General features: G+C 44.2%; 1 protein-coding gene across 2 annotated transcripts; it reads left to right on the top strand.

Annotated features, from left to right (window-relative positions):
* Positions 1-257: 257 nt before the first annotated feature.
* Upk1b (uroplakin 1B) lies at positions 258-27,762 on the top strand. 2 transcript variants are annotated; one of them, XM_038346021.1, is made up of 8 exons: positions 258-356; positions 11,132-11,219; positions 12,206-12,406; positions 14,844-14,918; positions 15,576-15,698; positions 19,734-19,913; positions 22,800-22,883; positions 26,723-27,762. In XM_038346021.1, exons 2-8 carry the CDS (start codon positions 11,151-11,153, stop codon positions 26,771-26,773), a joined length of 783 nt encoding a protein of 260 aa, XP_038201949.1. In that variant the 5' UTR covers positions 258-356; positions 11,132-11,150; the 3' UTR covers positions 26,774-27,762. The 2 variants fall into 2 exon arrangements, with proteins under 2 accessions (XP_038201949.1, XP_038201950.1); XM_038346022.1 differs by lacking the exon at positions 258-356 and adding an exon at positions 2,124-2,166.

Below are 27,762 nucleotides of genomic sequence, written 5' to 3'. Positions count from 1 at the left end.
TTATGCAAAAGCTTAGAAGTTAATGATCCAATCAAACAAAAGAGCATCAACTAAACACAAAAATCCTGAGTTTGTATTCAAGGAGAAAAGCTGACCTCTCCATCAGAGATACACATTCCAAAGCAGCAGAAATCTGCCCGCAGTGCTTCCTGCTCAGCCGGGCAGGTTCAGGCAGCAGCAGGCCCAGCCCATGTGAGATGTCTCCTCCCAATCACAGACCACCCTTCCCTGGGACTGTAGTTCCAGAGAAGGCAGTGGGGTAGAAAAGCATCTTGGGCTGGTGTGCACTCCAGAGTGAGTCAGTGCAGCCCAGAGCCAGCAGGCAAAGGGAGAAGAGACCACCCAGCAGCCACTGTGTAAGTACTCGAACATCTCAGAGAAGCCCACTGTGCACTCTGGGCTCTCCTGGGAGCTAGGAAATGGGGTTTGATGAGTCTGTCCCATTTGTAGTTTAAGATCTTGCAACTCTTCTGGGAAAATCTCTTTCAATAATTAATTACCTGTCCTCTTACCTGACAAAAAGTTTCCTATTCTTCTGATAAATCATTTGGTCTGACAAGCCTTGAAAGGATTGGTGGCGCGATTTCTTTGCGGGTCTTCCCTCTAAACAGCTCTGCTTTGATCAGTGTGTGGTCTGGAATAAGTCAGCCAATTAGTTTTCTCTAATCAAGGCCACTTTTACCAGACCGAGTTTTACTGTTCGCCAATGAGTTGATCCACCAGGATCGGCAGGTTTTAGATACACATATTTCTGTTCTAATATTTTTTTACACAAACAAGTTGCTTCAAGTAACACTCGTATTATTAGATTTTTATATTTCTATGATTCTGTTTATAAGTCTAAATTTTCATTTATCAGTAGCTTTAGGCATTTTTAAGAACATTTATGAATTTGGATTAATTTTAACATCTTTAAAAAAAGTCAAGGCACTTGGTTGCGGGCTGTTTCTTGGTGGGGAGAACTGATAAGCACAGCATCAAGAAGGCAATATGCTTCCTGCTGTGCATTATTTCATTGTTATAGGTAATGTGGTTGCTGTGTAGTTCTTTTGATTAATCTTCCTAGTAAGTATAAAAATGTCTTTTTTTTTCTTCTCCGCTTACAGCACACTGTTTTGCTTTGTGTTATACTAGGCTTCCAAAATCAACTTTCCTATATTTTTAACTACCAAGAAAGACTCATAAACATTTAGACAGCAGGAGAAGTTAGGCACCAGTTAGGCAAAAAGTAAGTGAAACGACAATCCTTTTCACTCTTGCTTACATTCCGAGCAACAGCATCAATCAAGCCCAGAGTCCACTGTGCCCTGCTCTGGAATTCGGGCCTGATGGCCCTGCAGGCTGCATACAAACCCGAGGAGCCACTGCTGCCTAACTGGGACAGAGACCACACAGATGAGGAGGGTCCTGCTTCGTCTTTCTCTTTTTCACCCTCTCTTTTCTTTCCTCCCTCCCATTTTCCTGATCCAAATTTCTCTAGCATGAGTTTGAGGTGTGGTTTGTGTATTCTCTGGTGCCAGAAACTTGAGTAAGTAAAAGAGGTAATGAACTTGAAAAGACAATCTCATGGGTGGTAGGGGAGCCTCACCTCTCTCCTGCTTTGGACATTGCTTTGTTTAGTGAGCAATTGTTTTTAAGCCTATCCACCGTGTCTGAAGGTATCAACACCCTGGGTATGAATAACTTGATAAGAAAACAAACTTAAAGAAGGCACAAGAAAAGGGGAATAAAAGAAAGAAATGCCTTTTCAACCTCTTAAAAATCAGGGCTTCTAAAAGCAAAAGGCCTCCCAGGGTGTTGAGCAATGAAATCATAGAGAAGCCGGGTCATCTGGACATTCTTCATTAGGGCGGGGCTCACGGGGCCCCTTACGTGGGAACAGGCGAGGTGAGGCGCACAGTCAGCCGACCGTGCCATCGCTGTTAGTGTACACAGCTATTTCTCTGCTTCTGCTGCTGGACACTCACGTGACTTGCACCTCCTACCTGTTTCTTCTCTAGCACTTCCATGGGTGAGGGAAGGGGTATGTGAGAATGATATGAGAGGTCTCAGAAAGTCAGGACTGCGAGCCAGTCTCTAATGCTGGGTGCTCAATAGAAGGCAAGAGGAGAGGGCATGTCACATCTCTGGGAGTCAACTATCCAGAGAGAAAGACCCAAGCTGCAGGTGTGCCCATGCGCTCTTGCTCTCTCTCTCTCTCGCTCTCTCTCTCTCTCTCTCTCTCTCTCTCTCTCTCTCTCTCTCTCCTCTCTCTCTCTCCCATCTCTCTTTCCCATCTCTCTCTCTCTCTCTGTGTGCCACCCTCTTTCCCCTCATCTCCCTCCCTCTCTTTACCTTTTCTTTTTATCATTGTTGTTTTAAGTTTTGCTAGGCAGGTACTCTGCCACTGAGCTACATCCCCAGCCTTGTTTTATGTTTTGAAACAGGGGTCTCTCACAATGTAGCCCAGACTGGCTTCAAACTCACAGCCCTCCTCTCTTGGCCCCAGAGGGATGGAATTGCAAACACAGACATGAGACACCACTCCCAGCCTGAGGTTCCAAGCTTGGCAAGGGAGGTTTGTCTTTTTAAGTTGTACTTTTGTTTGGGGTCTGTGTCCTTCGGGCAGAACCCTTCTTCTGCCTTGAAGATCAGTAAGCAGAAAGAGATAGTAAAATCACTCGCCATGAGGCATGGCTGTTGATGGCTCATGAGACTCACCATGTTTCTTCTAGATGTTTCTGCATATTAACCAGGAGCTAAAGGGTGATTCTGTATCTATGGCATTTCATGAACTGAAGGGAAGAGAGGAGAAGACTGAGCAGGGGGTGGGGATGGGGTGGGAGGTGAAGGTCTCCCTCCTGGTGGTTTTGTGTGCAAGATTCCCTTAACTGTGAGATAAAAGTCGGGTCAATGGCAGGGGAATTAAAAGCCTCTCAATTTTAAACATGAATGGAAATAACATCTTAAAAAGAAGACATATTAGGGCCGGTGGGGTGGCTCCTCAGGTAGACACTTGCCTAGCAAGCCTGGTGACTTAAGTTTAATTCTTAGAGCCCATGGAAAAAGGAAAGAACCAACTGCCACAGGTTGTCCTCTGACCTCTGTACACAAGTGATAGCATGCTCATGCCCATATTCACACAACACACACACACACCCTCTGTGTGTGTGTGTGTGTGTGTGTGTGTGTGTGTATACTGATCTATTGAGAGAAAGAGCTTGATCTTAAAGAACTGGATTGCTAGATTGTGTGATTTTTAACTAACAGCGTGTCTGCAGAGTAGATGGCAACCTAAAAACTCAGAGTTGATCTCTCAGATTGAAACTCAGGATGGCTTCCAATGCTGCAGTTTTAGAAAGAGCTACTACTGTTTCTCCAGAGAACATCAGCGTTTGCACTTCCATTGACTGGGAAGCCTTCCGTGTGATAGAGGCTGAGCCACTTTACTCAGACTCTTCTGATGTGTCAGGTGCGGTGGTGCACATTTTAATCCAGCACTTGGGAAGCTGGGGTGGGAGAATTACAAATTCTAGTCTGGGATACACAGTGAGACCTCATCTAAAAAAAATAGTCTACTAACTTAAATGTTACATCCGAACGAAGGAGTTTTCATAGAAATACCTAAACTGGTATTTTGAGGCAAGAAAACAAAACAAACAAAATCTAGGCACCAGGTCCTCCCCAAGTTGACAGGTATTATTAGCCATCACAGGAAGAGGGTGTCATGAAATCTGATACCCTCGTCTGACGTAAGAGGGCACCAGGCATGCACACAGTGTGCGTACATACTTGCACACAAAAGACTCACCCACATGAGATAAATAAATCTTTCTAAAAATTGTTTAATCAACCCTCGCAAGAAGTATATTCTGCATTTCTTTATCAAATATGCAAAGAGAACAATTCGTATCCTGTGTATGGATAAATGTCTACCTGTCCTTCCATGCTTCTTTCTCTTCTTGGAAAGGGAAACATTCACAGTGTCTTTTAAAACATAACTACCAGGGGACTGGAGAGATGGCTCAGTGGTTAAAAGCACTGGCTTCACATCCAGAGGACCTCAGTTCTGTTCCCAACAACAACATGGCAGTTCACGTCTGTCTTTAACTCCAGTCCTAGGGGATCTGACCCTTCTGGACTCTGTGAATACAAGGCACAAACATGGTAGGCAGACAGACATGCAGACAAAATACCCACACACATAAAATAAGAATGAAAGGGTTTTTTTAAAAAAAAAAAAACTAAAAATAACTCTCAAAATAGAACTTCATCAAATCTTTTGGTTTTAATCCAAAACATGTACCAGTCAGTTCTTTTCTCCAGAATTTATTTATTTTGGAAATAGGGTTTCACATACCCAGGATGACTAGGAACTCACTCTGCAGTAGAGGAAGATTTTGGCCTTTGATCCTCCTGCCTCTGCTTCCCAGAGCTGAGATAATACGCACATGTCACATCTGGTTTTAGGTGGTGCATGAATGGAACCCAGGGCATTGTATGAGGAAGCAAGCACTCTACCCACTGAGCAAATCCCAGCCTCCAGGCATAAATGAGCCTTCGCACAAATAATGTCACCTTTTCTCTCAGTGCCAGGAGTGCCTCTTTTCCCAGAGAGCCTTCTGGCTGTGTATGACAGAAGCAGTTTCACCTGTGCATTCTCCAGGAACAATTTCTAGATGTCCTGCATTGAATCAGGGCCCTATTGCACAGAGACAGCATGCTGTCAACTTCTGTTGTGGCTGGGGCTTTCTCACTACACTCCATAAATTCTCTGGGTGATTGCCTTCTGAGCGTTGGGATCTGCTTACACCTTTCCTGTTAGGTCAAGAACTCTGGCTTTGGACAAGATAGAGAGCTGATGTGGGATGCTCTGAGGTCACAGACTTCCCACTCCTCTTCCAACTGAAGGAGACCATTTTGATCTGCTCTAACATATTGGATCATATATCTTTATTTCCTTTGAAATGAAGGCTGTGTTGTTTTATTTTATTTTATTTTTTTAATGAAGCCACTGCTTTAGTTGCCTTTAATGCTTCCTGGCTTGTTAGATCTGGTCTGTCTGCTTCAAGAAGCTGAGACAAAAGCCAAGAAAATTAACATTGGCTAGGCAGCCAATATAATATGACATCTTTGCATATTCTCACTTAATTTTTACAGAACTCTTGATACTGGGCTTTTACAATTCTCATTAACAGATAAAGCTCAACCAGCATCTTGGGGTAACAGAACTACATGATTAAACCAAAACTCAAAGCAAGATTTATCCTGAGCCCATATCTCTGCTTCTCCCTCTTCCTTAATCTAGTCTGCAACAGGCTCTAGGCAAATCAGCCGTTCACACATTCAGCTACATGCTCATTCCTTCAAACAAACATTTATTTACTTTTTCTTTTATTTAGAGAAATAAGTGCCTCCCTCCTGTGTGTCGAACACTATTCCATTCTGGGGCTGGAACAAATATAACAGAAACCTATGCTTTCCATCTGGGAGACTCTTGTTATAATATGCAGGAAGCCCTGTGTAGGAGGCACTAACAGTAAAAGGTTTCAGAGTGGGGAGAGGGATACAGTAGGGGCACTGAGGGAATGGGGGGGTCAAAAAGGTTTATTGGAAAAGTTACTAATGGCATAGATAGACCTGCAGAGGCAACATTATGGTGGGGGCTCTGAGAACGTTCAGGCCAGGATCAGAGACAAACAACATGACAGGGTCTCTAAAGAGATGATCAGGGACCACGTGGCCGAAGTGGGGCCTCTTTTTATACCCATCTGAGGATGTGGGGGCTTTCAACATAAAAGCCTGAAGCCAGGCTTTCTGGAAGGAGACAGAGAAGGTGGTGGCAAAGAGGATATGTAGCCACCGATACCTGCCATTAACGTAAATTCACATCCCACGTGGCGGATCTGGACACCAAGAAGTCTGTCAGTTAGAGACACACACACACGGTGTCCTTGCAGGGTTCCTGCCAGCATCTATAGATGAGAAAGAGCTCAGCGAGCTATGCCAGCCCGGGCAGCAGCTGAATTCTAACGTGCCGTTCTAACGGAGAAGAAGAACGCAAAAAGAGAAAGAAAGTATCCCGTGTGCAAGAGAAAACCTCAGGGGTCATACCCACATCGCCACAGTCTGAATCAGAGGGTTCAGCAATGGTCAGGGCACAAGGGCAAGAGTTAACCGGACAGGAATGCTGACGGAATGTACAGACACCCTCCCTGCCGACAGACGTGCAACTTGGTACCTGACACGACACACCCCAACACAGTTAGCAGGCTTTCTCTCTTTTCCCAGGGAGGTTTTTACATCTTAGAGCCAATCATGGAAACAGAAAGAAGCACAAAAGGGTAGTGGGTGTGCCGCCTCCAGGGCTTAGGGTGCTGCCGCCCCCCCCCCCAAGGGAAGAGGAAGTTGATACAGGCCAATTCTCCTGGACCTGGGAGCCCTTAACTGTAGGACCAACCAGTCATCCTTAGTACCTCCTTCCTATGTTCCACGGGTTGTTAGGGTATTAAATATAACCTTAACTCAAGACCCTCTCCTTTCCAAATATCCCCTGGTCATCATGGACACTGTCTTGTTTGTAAACCATCTTAGTATTTGATGATTGTAACAGTTCTGTGAGGCAAGTTGTATTCTAGCCATTCTATAAATGAGAAAATAGATACTAACAAGGTCAGTCACTGCTCAGAGTAACTCTTGACAGGAAGACTTGACTTTGAATCTGGCATTCTGCGGCCAAGTCTAGCATGCTCACTTTTAGACCATAACTACCAGACACCACAATAAACAACAGGAAGCCCACATTTGACTTACTCTTGACATTTATGCCTGTCCGTAGGGTGTCAGAGACACGTATTTAATCTAACCGAGAGACAAAGCCAGCCATCATGGCACACTTAGGAAGCTGAGGTGGGAAGATCCCATGTTTGAGGCCAGGCTGGACTATTTTGAAAGACCCTATATCCATAAAACAACACGCAAGTGGCTGAGGAAATTTTATCAAACACTGGTCTCCCAGACCTCACACTGCAACCCTTTATTTCCAGAAAGTAGAGGGGAGTAGACGAGAAAGCTGTGGGTTTGGAAAACATCTATGCAGTTTCCTGGATAACAGTGGGAAAATATTAGTGTGTTAATACCCTGTGAAAAGGCTACGCCAAGAAACTAGTGAAGGGTGCGTGGAGAAGCCTGGTGTTCTTTGCAAAGACAGGCTCTTTGTGTTCTCTTTGTCCCCAAGTTGTCAGGTAAGCTAGACAGGCATTTATTTCTTTTTTCTACCTAAAGCATTAGCATTGTGCTAGGATTGCTAAACTCTGGTGTTAAATAACTTAAGAGTCAGGATGACCTGGATTTGACTCTGGGTCCCGGGCTTTCTGGCAGCAAGGTCTTGAGGAAATGAGTCTCTCCAAATTTATTCATTGCAAAGATGGAAGGAAGCAGGTTCTCTGCCTGGATCCTTAAGGAGTGTGTATCCCATGAAACCTCAGTAACAGGGATGCTCAACATAACAACACCAAGCGGATGGGGGAAATCTTACAAAGCCCCACCCCTGGATGAAGAGCTATGTGCAGTCAAGGGCTGTTGAGAGAGAGAACCCATTTTTGATGCAGGCCAGCCCCCAGATAGGTCATCCAATCCCAAGTGGTCATGTTCATAGGAGTAACACTAAATGGGTTCAGGAGGGGTGTATATGAGTGCGTGTGTGTTTGTGTGTGTGTATAACAATAATAATTATAGGAGTCATAAATTTGGGAGGGAGAAGTAGGCATAGGAGGACTTGGAGGGAAGAGGGAAGTGTGAATAATTATAAGGGCAATACTCATGCATGGAATTCTCAAAATGGAAAACATTAAAATTTTTAAAAGGAGTACAGCCCAATCAACACAGATTTTAACTCAGTGACTCTCATTTCAGACTTCTGACCCCAGAGTGACAGAAATTACATTTGTAAGATTGAGGAAATCTGTTACTATAGCAATAAGAAACAAGCACAGATTTTTATTTATTTATTTATTTATTTATTGGCAAAAATATCCATTTAGGCCGGGCGATGGTGGCGCACGCTTTTAATCCCAGCACTCGGGAGGCAGAGGCAGGCGGATCTCTGTGAGTTCGAGGCCAGCCTGGTCTACAAGAGCTAGCTCCAGGACAGGCTCCAAAGTCACAGAGAAACCCTGTCTCGAAAAACCAAAAAAAAAAAAAAAAAAAAAAAAAAATATCCATTTAGGTCTGTTGAGAAGATGAACCAAAGGTGCCTAAGGCAGAATAGAGAGCACTGTGGGGCCTGATAGGTGGCAGTTCTGATTCCTTTTGGTCATTTGAAAAGTTGGGGCTGGAGAGATGGCTCAGCGTCTAAGGGCATTGCCTGCTCTTCCAAAGGTCCTGAGTTCAATTCCCGGCAACCACATGGTGGCTCATAACCATCTGTAATGAGGTCTGGTGCCCTCTTCTGACCTACAGGCATACACACAGACAGAATATTGTATACATAATAAATAAATAAATAAATAAATAAATAAATATTTTGAAAAGTAGCATGGCTTTCTTTAGAACCAAACAGAACAACAACAAAAAAAGATTTATTTTTAATTATCCCTTGCTCAGGAGCCCTCAGCTTCCTTCTGGACCAGTTAAGACCCCTTGTTGAACATCTCTCTTGTCCCTTCCTTTTTCTCCGCACCTCTCACAACTTCCCCTCTGTTAGGACCGGGTCCAGTTAATGTACCTTTAAAATCCATGTTGCTATTGTCCCACTTCAGTTTCCCTGAGAGAAGAAAATTTCTCTTCTTTGTTCTTTGAGCCCAACTCACCACTATCAAGAGACTTCTGTGTGACAAATGGCCACCGACTCGGTACCCTGCCGGGCAGGGACGATATTGGACTTGGCCTCTCCAGATATTTGCCCTTTACTCTCTGTTTCTATTTTCATTTCTATCTTTCAAAGTCCATTTATTTGTGTGTCTGGTTTAGAGAGCAGCCTAACTGGTCAGGGTTAATGTCCACGTGTGCCAATAATGAGTTTTACAATGCAACTGATCCGGCTGTACCAGTTAGATTCTTCCTGGTGGAGCCTTCTAGACACTGCAAGGTTTTACCCTTATGATGTGGAAGGATTACTCCAGATAAATAGATGGCATTTCTTTTTTATTGATTTTTATTGAGCTCTACATTTTTCTCTGCTCCCCTCCCTGAACAGATGGCATTTCTAAAAAGAAACTCCAGAGGTTGGGTGGTGTCGGAAGATGGTGTAACAAGGGCCCAGATTCTTCTGTTTCTTTAACAAACAATGATTGTGTGTGCCAAACGCTGAGCTAAAACCATTCAAAGAAAGAAAGAGAGAGAGGAGAGAGGAGGAGAGAGGAGAGCGAAGAGAGAGAGAGACGAGAGAGAGAAGATGACTGAGAGAAGAGAGAAGAGAGAAGGAAGGAAGGAAGGAAGGAAGGAAGGAAGGAAGGAAGGAAGGAAGAAAGAGAGAGAGAAAAACTATTTAGGGATGTTTAAATTACTTAGGCTATTAATACATGCCTATAGTGCAAGATTCACCAAGGCCAGAGTCAGATAAAAGACTTGCGCTGAAGGAGATGGATGGGCTCAGCAGTTAAGAGCACAAATTGTTCTTCTAAACGGCCTGAGTTCACTTCCCAGGCCACACATCAGGTGACTCACAACAGCCTGTAACTCCAGCTCCAGGGGACCCGAAGCTTCTGATGTACACATACATGCGACATACACTCATGCAGACATACAAAAACACATAATTCTAAAAAGGAAGGCAGAAAAAAAAGAGGAAAAAAAAGGAAAGCAGAGAGGGGAGAAACAAAGCAACAAAAGCGAGATGCTCCTCCCCACGGGTTCTGTCCACAAACCAGGAGTTCAGCCAAACTGGCGAACTTGCTCTCTGGTCTCTGCTTTGCTCTTCTGAATCTACTCCCTGACTTTCCCTCTCCTAGGAATGTCTACCGTCTCACTCTCCTACTACACATCCTACCTCTCTCTCCTCTCCTGATCCAAATGCTGGCTCTATAATCAGCTAGGCTGGAACCTGTCACGCCCAGACCCCACTCATGTATTTAGTCATCCACTTACATATTATAACTACTTGAGAACTTAGCTTCTCTCCCAGAACAAAATCTTAGAATGTAAGAATCTTCCTCATGCATCTTTACATGCCCCAACATGCAAATTGTATCATTTAATACCTTTAGAGTGTCAGTTGGTTAAAGTGTCAAGGCATGTGAACAGCTTTTCTCAGAGCATCTCAAGTGCAGAAGCCAAAATGATTGACCCGAACACTTAACCTTGTGTTCCTTCCAAGAGAATCCTCAAGGAGACAAGAGGTCCATGTTTAGCTCCATCTGGCATAAATAGTATAAATAGTTTCTAGGAGCTAGTGCAAGCAGCAGGGAAGAGTGTGGGCCTCAGAGTCACACAGACCAAAGATGCCACCGACTCTACCATCGCCAGTCTGTGTCGCCTCGGAGGTACCACTTTACCAGTTAGTTAGGCTTTGATTTCCTGGTGTGCAGAAGGACCTCACCCTGGCTCACATCTAGCTGGGTTCTGGGACTCTGATAGGCACGAGAAGTCGCTAGAGGAGTGCCCAGTGGAGCTAAACACGCCTCTTCTCTTCTCTTGCATTACAGGAAGCTTCATTATGTACAACCTGTGCTTTTTTAGGATAACAAAATATTTAACATCAACCCACAGGCTGTAGTGACCTCAGCCAACTCTCTTTGTTTACCTGTGTTTGAAGTTGGCCTTGTCCGAGGATGGCAGAGGCAACACCAGGGACTCTCAGCGTGTGTCATCACCACGGCAGGTCTTCTCTTTGTGCCCCTGGTGACCTTGAAGACTCTCATTACTTCTCTCAGAATGAGACTCTGGTGCCCTTCATATCCGAAAGGACTACCAAAAGGCACTGGTCAGACTCTGAAAGCCTTTTTTATATATAAAAAGCATTCTTTATCTTCATAAACCTCATGTGATTGCTGACCTAGGGTATCAGATTTTCACCATTACTAAAAGCTCTCATGATCTTGATTTGGATAAAAAAGGAAATAGGTGATGTTGTGATTTAGTGACGGTGTAGAAACTGAAGCAGTATTTGCTACCTATTCCCCCCAAACTGTAACATTTTTAACTGTGTCTCCAGCCTGTGGGAAATCCTGAAGATGGCTAAGGATGATTCTACTGTCCGTTGCGTCCAGGGCCTGTTGATTTTTGGACACGTGATTATTGGTGTAAGTTATGAATATTTTTCAAAAAATACGTTCTTCTTGTAAGCATGGTTTTTAGATGACTTAAAAGTGAAAGTGTAAGAAAATGGTGTGATTACCGCTCCCTTTATAGTGCCTTCATCTTAAGAAATGTGGAGGGAAACACACTAGCTAGAATCTTAGGGTAGCCGTCTATAACTGACCTATTATGATAGAACACCATGACCGGCTTTAAAATAGATATTTCCTTTCCAGTTCTAAGACATAATGAGTATTGAGTCATGTTCACTATGGCCAGTATCCAAGCATACCTGCTAAGCACACCTGCTAAGCATCCCTTTATGCTTCTGTCCAGTTTCACCTTGGCCTGACTTGGAGACTGTGCTATTAAAGATGCTGGGAGAGATGTTCTCCTACATGGAGTGTGATAGTGGCTCAAAACCCAAACTGTGTGGACACGAGGAGAAGGGAAGAACACTAGTCAAGGAGTCGAGAGAACTAGTCCTTGACTCGGTTCTGTCTCTACTTCTCTGTGTACAGCTGTGGATGAGTCGCCATCATTTGGGGCCTTAATTCGTCATCGATAGAATATGAGCACTAGGAAGAATGTCACTAAGATTCCAGAACCACTGTGACAAAAATCAGGACATTTCAATTATTCCAAGAAAGGAAGATATGCACTGGGACAGGATAGGGGAATAACTTTCATACAAGAAGACACTGTCTGAGTGGGTCATATCACAGGGGCTTTATGGATGGTCTGAGACTACCTAAACCTTTTCCCAAATCATAAGCAGACAGAGTGAAATGTGGAAGAAAGCATCAAAGACAGAGGGCATATGAAAAGGAAGCAAGGTACAAATAGCTGTTGGATCTCCTGGCAATGAGGAATCCATTGCATTCCTGTAAGGGAAGGGACTTGGCTCTAGGAGGTACCCTGCCTGATCCCCTTTCCCAGTGCTCTGCTCTTGGTCACCAGCCTGACAGATCCACTCATGGCTTGTTTCCAGATGTGTGGCATCGCCCTAACTGCAGAGTGTATCTTCTTTGTATCCGACCAACACAGTCTCTACCCGCTGCTTGAAGCCACCAACAACGATGACATCTACGGGGCAGCTTGGATTGGCATGTTTGTGGGCATCTGCCTCTTCTGCCTGTCTGTTCTCGCCATTGTAGGAATTATGAAGTCCAACAGGAAAGTGCTCTTGGCGGTAAGACCTCACAGCACTCTGCGAGCTGGAGGTGTAGCTCAGTTGGTTGAGTGCCTGCCTAGTGCACATAAAGTCTTGGGTTCAAACCTTAGTGCTGCATTATTTGGGTACGGCACTGCACAGCTACAATCCTAGCATTCCGTAGGCAGACAGGATGATCAGAAATTCAAGGTGAGCCTTGACGGCATAGTAAGTCCAAAGCCAGCCTATGCTACAAGAGAACCTTTCTCAAAATAACAACAAATAATTCTGCTGTTGCTTTCCCGGGATGATCTCGATGAACTGTTTCTTCTCCATGGAGCACAGAGCTTTGGTTTTCACTGAGTTAAGTGGGGAAAAAAAGAGTTTCAGGTGAGTGGTAAAAACAAAACCACCACAAAAAAACAAAACAAAGCAAAACTGGAGATCCCCTGCTGCAAGATCTTCTGTGCAGGAGGCAAAGATGCCCTCCATAATTGCAAGTTCGGGTTCTAGTAAAAAGCACTGCAACCAGAGACAGCTGTGGGTGGTCCAGCTGACTGCACAGATGCTCTTCTCCAGCTACCGTCTGCACGCGCCCAACACTCACAGCCAGGAATGACACGAACAGGAGAAAAATCCCAGGCGGGGGCGGGGGTGCTTTTTGTTATATTTTGTTTTCCCCTTGACAGTAGCTCATTTTAAGTGTTGTTTTACTATCAGTCAAATAGAGGTGTGTTGAGACACAAAGTACAAAGTAGGCATGAATTTTTCAAAGCAGACAAGAACCTCTCTGGAAACTTTTGAGTTCACAGCGGATGGTTTTTCCGTGATGGCCTGTGCTTCCCACATTATTGTTGACTCTGCGGTACAGGGACCTCAGAAGACCCTGATTGGCACCATTGTGAGCGACCCCTTCACACTCCTCCGTGGTTTCAAGCCACTGACTAGATCATGCTCTGACTTTGCAAATGGAAATATTAACCAGTGGGGAAGAAACTCTTACTTGGGCCTAGACCTCTGCCTTCTGTTCCTTTGCCCCAAGACATCAGTTTATGCCACCGTGATCACATGCACACACACACTCACCTGCACATCCCTCCCTAGCCCTGAAGTCAATCTCCTACCCTGAGTCCCACTTCTATAGAAAAAGCTCAACCATTTAGGGAGCTGGTTGGCTCACTTCTCTAAGGTAATGATCGCCCTAGTGCCCGGAAGCTCAGAATATTTACATTGTCTGTTTCCTTTGGGTGAGTTAGTTCCAGGGCAAACTCACCCACTCTGAGAGAGTGGGAAAAGGCATGGAGCTCCAGAGAGAAGAGGGAGATCTTCTTGAAGACAATTTCCACTGGACCCTGGGCTCCTTCTTGGCCAATCGTATGTGCCTGACAAAGCAAGAGAACTGAGCTGGGGAGTGGGGGCAAGGAATGAACCCCTTTCTGTGAAGCTGAAGGAGAAATGTGTGTACCGGTGCCTCCTTTCTGGACTAATTGTAGAGGGCCCTGAGGTTCTGTAAACCACCAAAGCTCTTGGCAGAAGCAAGACAACAGTCAATATGAAGAGGGTTATTGCAGGGGCGGGGGTCCTCTGGTGTCCCAGAAGGCCCTTTACTAATTTTTTCAGAGGGGTGGTTGTGTTTGTTCTGTTTTGTTTTGCTTTAGAGCCAGATAGTAAAAGCAACAAACAATCCTGACCTTTGAACCCACAAACACCCCCAAAAAGAGAAGACAACTTCCCCTGTCTTCTGCCACTGGCTCCCATAAGGGCAAACACGCATATATAACAGTGTGCGAGGTAGAGATAAAGTTTTCAATACACACTGTAAGGCGTCTGCTTTTCAGCTGTTTCCCAGCCAGACCCTGGGGGCGGGGCTGTGCAGAGCTGTTTTCTTTCCCACAGTGCCTTGCAGTCTGCACCCTTTAGTGCCTAAGCAGCACCCAGAGAGCTCTGTTCTGCCTTCACTAGGACATGGGTTTGTGACAGGAGCTCACCCGTGAGTCTCCACGCCTGAAGGCTGCCTGCACGTTACCGAAGAGCCTTAAAGGCATTAAACGTGTTCTGTCATCTTTTCTTGGCTTCTGTAGTCCATGAAGAAAATGATTCCCACTAAGAAGGGATTGGCAAGGCTCGGTGTTGTATATGAAGCACTAAGGCTGTCTTGCCGGCAGCCGCTGGGCATTTGTGTGTACACGAAGACTCTGAAGCACCCACACATCCCTTCACTGCTTATATTAGCTCTCCATGTTAAAATAGAAATTCATGATGCCGGATGAGAAGGCTCTGAATGGTCATTTCTCTAGAGAGAAGCAGAGAACTGAGAAGACCCACCTGCTGCCTTGTTCCAAGGACCTACCACTAGCCCCTTTCCAAGCAGCTGGTCCAAGAGTGTTTGTACGGCTTGGATATTACATTTAGATGAATATGGAGTCACGTGGTGATATTCCCATTCTAACTCTGTTCTCATCTGGTTCCTTCCCAGTACTTCATTATGATGTTCATAGTGTATGGTTTCGAAGTGGCATCTTGTATCACAGCAGCGACACAGCGAGACTTTGTGAGTATGGTCCCCAAAAGCACAGAACAGAAATGACAATAGCACTGACCCTGTAGCAACTGACATGCTTTAAGCCCTGGCTGTGTGCTGGTCGTCCTAATATGCACGTGCTAATACTAATGAGTTATATTTAATATTCGGAACCCTAGAAAGGGAGTATTGATTGTCATTTCTAAGTTAAAAGAAGAGGGGGGAGTTTCCTTCAGAGAGAGAGAGAGGGAGAGAAAGAGAGAGAGAAAGGGAGAGAGACAGAGAGAGAATGAATGCAAATTCAGTTATCTAAAGATGCACAACTGACAAGTGACAGCAAGATTTCTGATCCCAGGAAGCCTGGCTCCCAGTGCCCAACCTGTGGTCCCAACATTGGTCATCCGCCACTCGACCATGCCATGGCTTTCCTGCATGTTCTGCCTTGGGGGAGACACAATTCAGAATCCTTCTTGTTCCATTTCTCACTAATTCTCTAATCTATACCATCTTAAAACACCTGTCTACACCAGCCATACGGTGATTTCTTCTTCTACAGAAACCCAAAGCAGCCCCAGCCAAATGCGCCTGGTGTCCGAGTTTAGCTTCCCTCCAGCCCTGCAGAAGATGTTGCCTTTCGTGGGAGCAGGCATGCTGATGCTCTCTCTTGTGTCATCCCTGCCCCTGCAGTTCACACCCAACCTCTTCCTGAAGCAGATGCTGGTGAGGTATCAGAACAACAGCCCCCCAACCAACGACGACAAATGGAAAAACAGTGGCATTACCAAGACCTGGGATAGGCTCATGCTCCAGGTAGGCTGTGTGGTTCTGTGGTGTTCCACTGAGTGTCTGAACCAGTAAGAATGTGAAGGTGGGTGGGAGTGGGGTCGGTGCCTCCAGGGGCTTCCCTTCAGGAAGAGACTTGTTCCTGGCCTGGCCAGCAAGGCATCTTGTGTACTGGTGAGGAAGGAGGATGTAAAACACGTGACTCAGTGGGGCCTCTGGACCCATTCTTTATGTCAAGCTATACTGCTGATTAGCCTGCCTTTATAGAGTATATGTTAAAATCTTTAGATTAATAATAGGTTCTGCCTCTTACAACGTTAGGTCTCCCTTATGTTAACAGAAAAAGGGGCCTTCTCACCCCTAAAGCAAATCAAATAGTGATATGTCCCTGTCTCACCTTTTTATATCTCCTATGAAAAATTCTAAGTACCAGGAGATAGGATTTTATTTAATCACCCAGTTTTAAGTGGCCGCCATTCCATATATCCAAACTTATTCCAAATACCATCAGAATATTGCCCCATTTTGTCTTTTGTGTATAACCAATAAATGTGAGCCAACTCTTCATTGGTCCCAAAACACACATATGCACATGCACACACAACTCTCTCTCACACACACTTTCATATTCATACAGATATTCTCACATACATACAGCCACTCACACACATAACCAACCTTTCTGTCTAGTTTACTTTCGAAGCTCTCTTGACACTCCTGCTTCACTAGAAACCAGGTTGTTGCCTAGTGTCCCCTGCCTGGGCTCTTACCTTCATGTGCCCTAAGACTTAGAAACTGGCTAGGTTTCCTCCTTCTCTGCCTGGCTTCTATATTCTCTCTTCCCCGATTCCCTCCTTGTTCAAAAACTTGAAGTTCATGCCAGCGGCCTGTGGTCTCTTTATTGCAGTTATTTGACAAGCACATTCAGTATCACCAGCTGTGCCCTCTTCCCCCATACTATCAGCATCCCGCCTTGGACGAGGTTTCAGAAACCAGATGGGTCTTTGACAGCATCTGCTCTCTCCATGCCTTGTCTTCCTGCATCCCGCAGATCTCCTCCCCTCATCTCAGCCATCTTCTTCCACGGCCACAGCCAACATGTCATCCCAATTACTGTGCCACCAGCCAGCATGCCACCACCAATTACCGGGCACCCACTTTCTGACAACCTTCTGTGATTTCTTTCATTTGCTCTACTATCCTTATTTTATCATTTTATTCCATCAGAATTAACTGATTTGTCTAATCACTCTTCCACACTCTCTCTTCCTGCCATTGCTCTCTGTTATCTCCTTCACTCTGCTGTGAGTCTGTTTTCATCTGTCTTTCCTACCCAGTCCCTAGGGAAGTGAATACAGTTTCTGTCCACTCCCTCCCCCGAAGAGGAGGAAAGCCCCTGGTTGTGCTGATTTAAATGACTGTAAAGCTCAAATGAGAATTCTCTGTCTCCTGGGTTTTTTTAAACCTGCTTTATCACCATTGCATAGATTTCCCTTTTCACAACTCTGCCAAATTCCTCTTGCCCCAAGCCTCAGCAATGGCTGCACCCCGTGCCTTAAGTATAGAGACGCAAGCAGATGACATCTGGTTCACCTCTCTACCAGCAAATGCGCCCATCCACTGTGATCTGCAGCTAGGCCTCTTCAGTAGTGACAGACAGACTGCCACAGCCAAGTCCTCGGTTTCCATTCCGGTTCCTCTCCTTGTCTGCAGCCTACTCCACTCTGACTCACCGGCTTCTCTCTAGCATCAGCCTAACGAGAACACCTTCAAGAACTCTTGCCCACTGCTCACCCAAAATTCTGCTCTACTACTGTTCGATTTCACGGCAAATCTCAGAAGAGAGTCGCAGACCGGACGCTTTCATTGTCCCCCTTTTCAGCTGCTTTTAGCCCCGGTGCTCTGCTCACACGACACGTATGACAGTTACCAGTTCCTTCCATCCTGCCTCAATGGCCATGGTCCTGTCCTTATTTTCATATTAGTCACCTTGACGACCCCTTCCTAGTCCCATGGACTTTCACCCCTCTCCCAACTCAGGGTTAAAGTGCATAAAAGCTCTCTTCCAGAACTCTTTGCACAACACACACACACCACAACACACCACACACACACACACACACACACACACACACACCACAGAATGATCTTTTTCCTGGTTAGCTATTTCCTATATCTAAATGGCAAAAATGCCCATTATTTCGAGATGATCTTTGCCCTTAGATTTGCTTGGCTATATTTATCCTAAAATTTTGGGGAGGCCTGTAAGTTTTCCTCCATCACTGAAACATTAGGAGAATTTATGATAAGGAAAGAAGGCAGTATGGATTCCACAGCCTCTCTCCAGTGTGTGCAGAGTTCTCAGGGCATTAGATGTGTCTTTTGGCCCCTTCTCCTATGTAGAGGGACAAATGTTTGCCACCAGGTCTGAAATGTTTTTCCAGTTTACTTTTCCTCTTATAAAATGAGGTGGTGGTGCATGCCTTTAATCCCAACACTCGGGATGCAGAAGTAGGCAGATTTCTGTGAGTTCGAGGCCAGCCTGGTCTACAAAGTGAGTTCCAGGACAGCCAAGGCTACACAGAGAAACCTTGTCTCAAAGACAAAAAAAATGAAATAAATAAATAAATATATGATAGATAGATAGATAGATGATAGATAGATAGATGATAGATAGATAGATGATAGATAGATAGATAGATAGATAGATAGATAGATAGATAGATAGATGATAGATGATAGATAGATAGATAGATAGATAGATAGATAGATAGATAGATGATAGATAGATAGATAGATAGATAGATAGATGATAGATAGATGATAGATAGATGATAGATAGATAGATAGATAGATAGATAGATGATTGATAGATAGATGATAGATAGATAGATAGATAGATGATTGATAGATAGATAGATAGATAGATAGATAGATAGATAGATAGATGATAGATAGATAGATAGATGATAGATAGATAGATAGATAGATAGATGATAGATAGATGATAGATAGATAGATAGATAGATAGATAGATAGATAGATAGATAGATAGATGATAGATAGATGATAGATAGATAGATAGATAGATGATAGATAGATAGATAGATAGATAGATAGATAGATAGATAGATGATAGATAGATGATAGATAGATAGATAGATAGATGATAGATAGATAGATAGATAGATAGATAGATAGATAGATAGATAGATAGATAGATAGATGATAGATAGATGATAGATAGATAGATAGATGATAGATAGATAGATAGATAGATAGATAGATAGATAGATAGATAGATAGATGATAGATAGATAGATAAAACTAATGCATAATTGCTCTAGGAAAATATTACAAACACAGAAAAGAAAAGCAAGAATAATTGCTAATAATTTCTTTACTACTAAAACTTCTCATTTTATGATTTTTAAATGATAATACTCTCATGTTAATGTATCTTGCTTTAAGTATTAATAATAATAAATGCCTTGTAAGAGTTTTCTATGAGCTAGGTGCTATACTAAGTACATTAATTATATTAACACACTTGATCCTCACAAAAATTCTATAAGGTAGGTCCTATATTCATCTGTAATTTATAGTCAAATGGAACAAGCCTTAGAACAGTGGTTCTCAACCTTCCTAAGGCTGCAGCTCTTTATTACAGTTCCTCTTGTAGTGGTGACCCCAAACCATTTTATTGCTATTTTATAACTGTAATTTTGCTACTGCTAAGAATCATAATTAAATATCTCATATGCAGGATATCTAATATGCGGCCCCTGTGAAAGAGCCTGTCCACCCCCAAGGGGTCGCGACCCACAGGTTGGGAAACACTGCCTTAGAGACTTACAATGTTATTCCCATTCATGACTGTTAAATTAATAAGCATAAAGCCACTTTTGGAAACCTGGGACAACCATGAGCTCCAGTTTGGAGATATTTTAGTAATGTAAGATATGGTACGCTTCTAGTACTTTCTCCACAAAGCCTTGGTGTGACACTGATGACTTTAGTGTGGGCCATAAGGATAACGTGGTGTCTCTCATCGGCTGGCAGGACCACTGCTGTGGTGTCAACGGCCCATCAGACTGGCAGAAATACACCTCTGCCTTCCGGGTAGAGAACAGCGATGCCGACTACCCTTGGCCCCGACAGTGCTGTGTCCTGAACACACTTAAACAGCCTCTCAACCTGGACGCTTGCAAACTCGGGGTGCTCGGTTACTACCACCATCGGGTGAGTCCCCTCATCTCCGAAGACCTAGCAGGAAGTGCTTCTGCTCCTCGTGAGGAGAATAATAGTCAGCCATGGATAATATCTCCATGGACATCTACCTGTTTCCCCTACACCTGGCATTATCTGTTTTCTTCTCCTCAAGTGCCCATTTAGAATTGTTGCAATTTTAATTTTACTAAAATTACTGCGACATGGGGATTTCCGTAGCACAAACCAACTTGGTGTCAATAAAGACAACCTGTGTAATGTTTGCAACCGGGTTTTTTGAGAAATGTTTGCATTAGAGAAAGGCTTGCAAAATGGAAATTAGAAAGAATGATATACAAAAAGAATATTATTCAGTTCCAAAACAACAGCAACTGCCGAGGTCAGAGGTGATAAAGGGGGTGTTTAGCAGGATTAGATTGGTGATTTGGGCGGAAGATGATTTATATGCGTATGAGTTTTACCAAAGTGCGTCTGCCTGATGAAAGTGACCTAATGACGATCACGAAACCCTTACCGATGTCTTCCTGAATGCCTGATGTTGTGTCATGTGCCACACAGAGACTGTGATGCCTGGGGTGCTCAAAAGTTGGTGCTGGCTAGGCTCTGTAGTCTATACAGGAGGAATGGAGCTAGAGATGCCAATCGGACCTTGCCCGTGCTTACACGGTTAGTAACTGCAAGCCACATAGCTTGAAAGCACAGACGCCGCATCAGTAAAGGCTTGGAAATAGTCCCACAACGTCTTGTTGAGTGCTCTCAGACCCTGTAACCAACATCTGCTGACACAGCACACTGAAGCCCTCTGCCCTACTTTGGCAGCGGTCACTGTGAGGAAGCGCGGCAGTAGGTCAATCTGTCAAATAATTGAGAAGCATCAGCCTTTTCCACACAGAAGTAAATGCCACAAACCATACATTTGGAGTGAGAGCCGCCTGGCAGGGTGCCCAGACTGGATGCGTCCATTCACAAAGGACAGGGGAGTGATACGGATGACTTCGGGGTGGTGTCCATAGCAACCCTCACTGGGCTTCAGAGCAACCTCGTTATGGTATTGTATTAGCCACTTATATTTGGGTTATAATAAAAATTAAATTTATTGCCTAAAATCAGCATAAAATGCAGCTATCACCCAAACCACTCATAAAATCTTTTCAGCATTGTCCACGTTAGAAGCGGCTCGTGCAAACCAGCCTTTACTGAATTACAGTCACGAACAAGCAGTGTCCGCTCTCTAAAAGGGACAAAGGGATCCACCTTCCAATTAGAGCATAGCCTTGTCTTCCCCCTATAATACATAGCACTCGGGCAATGGAAATCAACTAAAACCACTTACTCAAGCTTAAAGAGGCGAGTTTGAAGGGGAAACACAAATTAACTCTTTTTCTTTTGACTGTTTTGGGACCTCCAGACCCATCTTGACACCTTCCTTTGGCCTTATCTGCCTTCAGTGTCTCCGTCTCCACTCCAGTCAGCTGAACCACAAGCTAAACCAGCGCCACTTCGCCCCACTCTTCAACCAAGTTCCCAGGCTCTGACATTTCTTCCTCTATTCCTTTTCCCCTTTGCCTCTACTTCCTCCATCTCTCATTCTTCGCCCTGACCACAAGCAGATCTATCAGTCTGACTCTCCCTATCTTGGTCCCTCAGATTCCCACATAGCCCCACTTTATGACATACAGGTGCTGCTAATTCTGCTCCCACAATTGTTTGCTATACAAGGAAACAATCCACCCGAAATCTAGTATAATTTGTTATTGTTTTTGCATGTACCTTGTCCACAAATTTCTATGAACTGCCTTAAGAGCTGTATTACTCAGTTCTATATCTTCAGCACTTGGCATAATGCTTGGCACAAGGCAGAAACTCAATAAATGTTTGGAGGGTGCATAAGTGAGTGAAGGAGTGGATGACTTCCCTTTCATAACTGTATTGAAGCTTTGCAACATTTGCAATGCACCAAGGATGCTCTTCTTGGAGGGGGACTTAGCCCTCAAGTGAGGCCCTGGAGGGGCCAGAGCAGTAAGAGGAAAAAGACTCGGGAGTGCTTGCGTTTGTGATACTTTTAAATAGACCCTAAAGGATTTGCTTAAGGTTGAATGTTGGAGAAAGAAATTAAGGAAAATTCCAGGAGGTTTTGTTTGGGCATCCTAAATTGTAATGAAGTCATGAGGGAACTATTGAAGTATCAGGGTAGAAAGCAGCATGCATGTGGCTTAAGGAACCAGGACGCTGAGTCATGGAACATGGAACATGAAGTGCACAGCTGTAGCTGCTGGGTAGAACATGATTCACAAAAACCCAGAGACAGATACTGGGGTTTAACCTGAAGGTCAGAAAAGCAAAAATAGCCAGCCACTGGCTCTTATCTCAACCTTGGTCCAAAATGGCGATCCTGCCCCCAGGAATCTCAGAATGAGACTGCGTGTGAGAGCTGACTCTTCCCATTTTATATTCCTCTCTAGTGCTGGGATTAAAGACGTGCACCACTACCACTGGTTTCTATGGCAAACTAGTGTGGCTACTGGGGTTAAAGGTGTGTGTCCCACTGCCTGGTATGTAAGACTGACCAGTGAAGCTGTTTTACTCTCTGTTCTTCAGGCAAGCTTTATTTATTAAAAACAAATGAAATATCACTACAGCTGGGTGTGGCCTAAACCTCATGGCCAACCTAGAATAGTTGCTGAAATTTGCAGACAAATCCAGCACACTTGCCTCTGGACCTTTGGGGGCATGGAATCTGCCTGGCCTGATTTCCTGCATGACCCCTGTGATCCCTAAGGTTATGGTAAAGTCCCTCAGATGGCTACTCAGATGGTTGTCAGCTGTTAATCTGACACCATCGGTTCTCATCTCTGCTCTAGGCTCCCCACATTAACGTAGCTCATGCCATCTTCCCAGGGCTGCTATGAACTGATCTCTGGACCATTGGATCGGCATGCCTGGGGAGTTGCCTGGTTTGGATTCGCCATCCTCTGCTGGACTGTGAGTTTCCTCAGCACATTTAGATAGATAGATAGATAGATAGATAGATAGATAGATAGATAGATAGATAGATTTCAGAAAGGGGCAATAACAAGAGACCTTGAGATGATTCCTGGTTATATCAACTAAGCTAAAAAGTCTGGAAGCCAAGTCTTGCAGCTAAGGGAGTCAGGAGACTTCCGGCACCAGACCAAGGACAATGGGGTCCCTTAAGGTGTGGGATGTTAACCTCCCTCCTAGGGAAAGGATGTGTGTACTGTGTAAACCCTTCCTCTGGATGCCCCAGATGGACCCAGCTAGGCTTCTTAGTGAGCTCCAGCCGTGCTCCACACTGTGCAATTCATTGCAACTAGACTTCAAGGCCCCTCCTGTCACCTCTCTGGACAGCTCCTGAGGCCCGAACTCTTTCAACAGCCTGATCACTTCCTGCTGCCTCTCTGTGAGGTCAGAGCTCTGGCTCGCAGCCCTGACTGCACAGTGAAAGCTCCTAGACAAGGCGGAGCTGGTGTGCACCCCTCTGTGCCTCCTCAGCGGAAGCTATGGCTGGGCCTGGGAACTTTGTTTTATTTTGCTTGTGTTTGTGTCTTGATTTGGTAATTTTTTCTAGATGATTGTAAATTTCTGTCGCAGCCGAGAACCATGACATTCAGGAAACAATCGCAGAGTTTGATTACTATTGATCACCTTGAGATATGAGAAGAATTAAAAAAAAAAAAGCTATTTTTCTCTGTGACCAGGGTCTATTGACATTTACTTCCACCAAGTATAGCGACTGAAAAAATTAAAAATTTATTAATTTGTTTTAGAATAAGATAATAAGCCAATTGCAAGTTCATATAACAACATAATCCTAAATTAGGAATTACAGAAAAATATTAACTATTTTGCAAAATGGAAAATTTGTGAGGTATTGCATGTTCCTCCAATCCTGTCGAGGTCTAGCTTCCTAAAAGAAGCTGAGTCTGTCACAGGTGCCCCTCCATTCCGTCTATGCTAACATTCACCAGCGCTGAAGGACTGGAAGAAAGTAGGTCCCTCACAGCAGTGTGCAGTTACAAACAGGAATATTCTGGCAATCTTATTGAAGGTGAATATCCTGAATATTGCCTTGAAACTATACACCCTTCTCTACAAGCTTCTTCAAGATAAATTGCAGAATGGAATCTGAAATTAGATTAATGAAGAACTTTCTGTACTATTTGCATAATCTCCCATCTGTACCTAAGCCTATAACGTCGGGAACTGGCTGTTTGGGGAAATGCAGCTTCACTGTGTTTTGTAGCACTTGCTGGTGTTGATTTCACTATGTTACACTAGAAGATCACATTCACTAATATTGCCACACTGGAAAAGATCTCAAATGGGATACTACCAAACCCATGGGAGCATGACAATTCTCCAGAGATCTGATTTTTGTTTGACAACTCAGATTCATTATTGGCATCATACATTGTCAAGTGTTTTCTTTGCTGTAAATTTTGAAGGGAATATCTGCCCAAATATCCAAGCTTAAATAACTGTAGCTTCTTTTATTGACTTTTTTCAAATAAAATTAATATTCCAAGAAAAAAGTTAAGTCAGTGCATAACCATTACATAAGTCCTTTCCTTCTGCACAACTATATCTCAAATATGCCATGGGATTTGGAGCATTCTTATTATCTAGAATATTAAAAAGATATGTAAATCAAAGGTCAAAGTACTATGTGATCAATAGCTTTGGTAGCTCCCTGGAGGACCATCCCAGATAAACTTCCTGCTTCCTCCTTTTCCCCAGGTATATAACAGTGCAGAATACACTGAGAGCTGATGCAATTCAAGGCCTCTGCCTGGATTTCCCCTGAGGCTTGGCAGTCTGACCTGATTCTGCTTTTGTACCACCAGTGCCCATGGAAAAACACCGAAAGGGCAAATGAAGCCCTTTTACTTAATTATTCTTGGCCTCTCTGGCCCCTGAAGGGTGTTTGTGTTTTGTGCTTTGGAAAGGGCTGAGTGAGAGGATATAGAATGAGGGAGACAGAGAAAGCTGTTCCTTCAGGAAGTGCTCCATGGTCGCTCTAGGATCCGCTCGCTGTGAGGCGATGCACCAATGACATAGTCGATGCTGCTTGAGGCAGAGAAGCCGCTCTCCTTTGTTCCCCAGTACCTAGCACAACAGAGTAAAGGCTCAGTGATTTATTGAATCTATTTTTTTTTCTTTTGGTTTTTTGAGACAGGGTTTCTCTGTCGCTTTGGAGCCTGTCCTGGAACTAGTTCTTGTAGACCAGGCTGATCTCGAACTCACAAAGATCAGCCTGCCTCTGCCTCCCGAGTGCTGGGATTAAAGGCATGTACCACCATGGCCCGGCTTATTGAATTAATTTAAATGAAAACAGGGAAGTGTCTGTTTGTGCTGTACTACCAGGAACTAGAGGACATGTAAAGGCGTCTAAGGGTCATGGGGTTACTAACTGTACACAGGTATCAAATTCTCATTTTTAAATACTGTTAATCTCCTGAAAATCAGTAGCAGGGGATAAGAATTAGAGGTACTGAGGGTCTGCTATGGACGAGACATCATGCCAACTAGTTTTCATATGAGACCCCCTCAGGAACAGCGGTCAGTCTGCCCGACAGAGAACCACACTTGAGAAGAACCCCTAGGCAGAACCAGTTCACTTCTGCTCACAGAGGGCTTTCCAGTTCTCAGCCCGTGGGTAGAGATCCCTTTGTAGGTTGCATATCAGATATCCTGCATATCAGATATTGACATTATGATTCATAACAGAGAAATGTACAGTCATGAAGTAGCAACAGAATAATTTCATGGCTGGGGGTCAGCACAGCCTGAGGAGCTGTACTAAAGGGCTGGGCAGTAGAAAGGTTGAGAAGCACAGCTCTAAGGCCTGTCGGGCTCTGTGTCTTTGGGTTCGTTACTTCGCTGTGCTTCAAGTCCTTCAGAGACGTTTGAAAGCCGATGTGCCTGGTGCATACAAGTCATAATCAATGGTCAGGCCCAGTTATAACTCCATGGTCTCACTCACAGCTCTAGATATGAGGTAGACAGAGAGAAGGGATGAAGTTTATTTTACAGAGACTGGGGCTCAAGAAAGCAAAATGGCATGGCTAGGACCCAAGGAGTAGATGGCAGATCGGTAGCAGCCTGGACATTCCAACTTCCCTTCTGAGTGAGAGGTTCTAGGCTCTGCGGTATTCTTCAGAGGCAGTCATTCAAAGTGGCAGGAATCTTAGAAGGAGAATGTGACCCAAATGGCTGGAGATCTAGTTCTGTTGGGGGAGCGCCTCCCTAGCATGCCCCAAACCCCAAATTACATCCCAGCACAAATAGACCAAGGATGCTTGCCATGCCTATAATTCTATTACTTGGAAATGGAAAGCAGAAGGGTCAAAAGTTCAAGGTCATCCTACGCTATATAGCAAGTTCAGGGCTAGCCTAGGCTACCTGAGACCCCATTTCAAAAAATAAACAAATAAATAAAAATCAAAAAGATAATCTATGCAGTTTCTAATGAAATGTGAACGCTGGAGTACTTAGCTTTGATAACAGGAAGGATTTTCCCAAGGCCATGTCAGTACAGAACTGAGAGGAGCACTTAAGAACTCAGAGACTACACAGGAATTGGTGGACACATGGGGAATGGAGAAATTGCTCTGAGTAGCTGATTATAAGCAATGCTCTTATATGGGATGGACAGAGCAGCAGCTGGTCCTTAAATTACTGCTAGAGACTCCGTGTCACTTAAGTCCGAACAAAAGGAATGTCATCGTTTTATATTAAGATTGATGTTTTTAATATCCTGTCTTAATTATTTGTTTTCCTTTTTCCCATTTTAATTCTAGTTTTGGGTTCTCCTGGGTACCATGTTCTACTGGAGCAGAATTGAGTACTAAGCACACAGTGTCTCCTCCACATCTCCCTCCTCGGGTGACTCTGGACGTGGTGCTGGAACCTGCTATTTCGTCACTTGCTCTCTGTGTGCTCTCCACAGTGATGTATGCTTCTCTCACTCAAATGCCAGCTCAGGTGGAATGGGCTCCTTTTAGGCTCTCAGGCTGCTGTGCTCCTCAACAGAAATGTTTCTCATCCTTGCCTAATACCCTACAACGTATTTATAGACTGTGAGACAGAACATTTGGAGTGAGATAGCTCCATCCCTGTTTATGTTTACTGTGAGGACACCATGACATTCACAGGAACGTGCCCCACCACTGCAAGCTCTGTCTGTATTTAATAGCAAATTCTAGCAACAAGGAGCCCATATTTCTTACTATTTTCTTCAGCCTTGCAAGATGCGCTTGTCACTGTATAGACTGGGAAAGGGGAGGAGAGGAGATTGCAGAACTCTGTTCTGGTTTGGCGATAACGTCTGTCCACACTGGTGGCACTCCTGACACACCCGCTACCTTTGGATACTTTTTATTCTCCGGGACAGTCCTTGATTTTCATTTAATAAGCGTTCAGACTTCCTCTTCTGCCCTGCGGAGTGACAAGCATTTAGCAACTTCATTCTCGATTAATTGAAAGTACGTAATCTTTAGGGACATTGACACTCCCCACTTTACATCAGCTCAAAGGTTTGAACGTGGCAGTCCAAGCCAGCTATTAGAATGGGTGACTGAAAGGTACTTTGTTTGCTGTCAAAATAGTTTGCTCCTGAAGGAAGTCCTGACAACTCACCATTGTTTGCTTATCTATCAATTAAGAAGCCCATAAAATACACTTACTTTCTTTGATTCCAACTGGTAATGCATGAGTCTAACAAAAAGGGGGTTCCAAAAGAGGAGCCCCAACTGTGGGGGTTAAAGTGAAAGAAGTGGGAGACACACACTTGTGGATTCCTGCTGACTAATGCACTGTCACTGTCCACACGGACAGGAAA

Source organism: Arvicola amphibius, chromosome 10 (genome assembly GCF_903992535.2).
Source record: "Arvicola amphibius chromosome 10, mArvAmp1.2, whole genome shotgun sequence".
Taxonomy (NCBI): domain Eukaryota; kingdom Metazoa; phylum Chordata; class Mammalia; order Rodentia; family Cricetidae; genus Arvicola; species Arvicola amphibius.
This window is presented reverse-complemented; position numbering and strand designations above follow the sequence as displayed.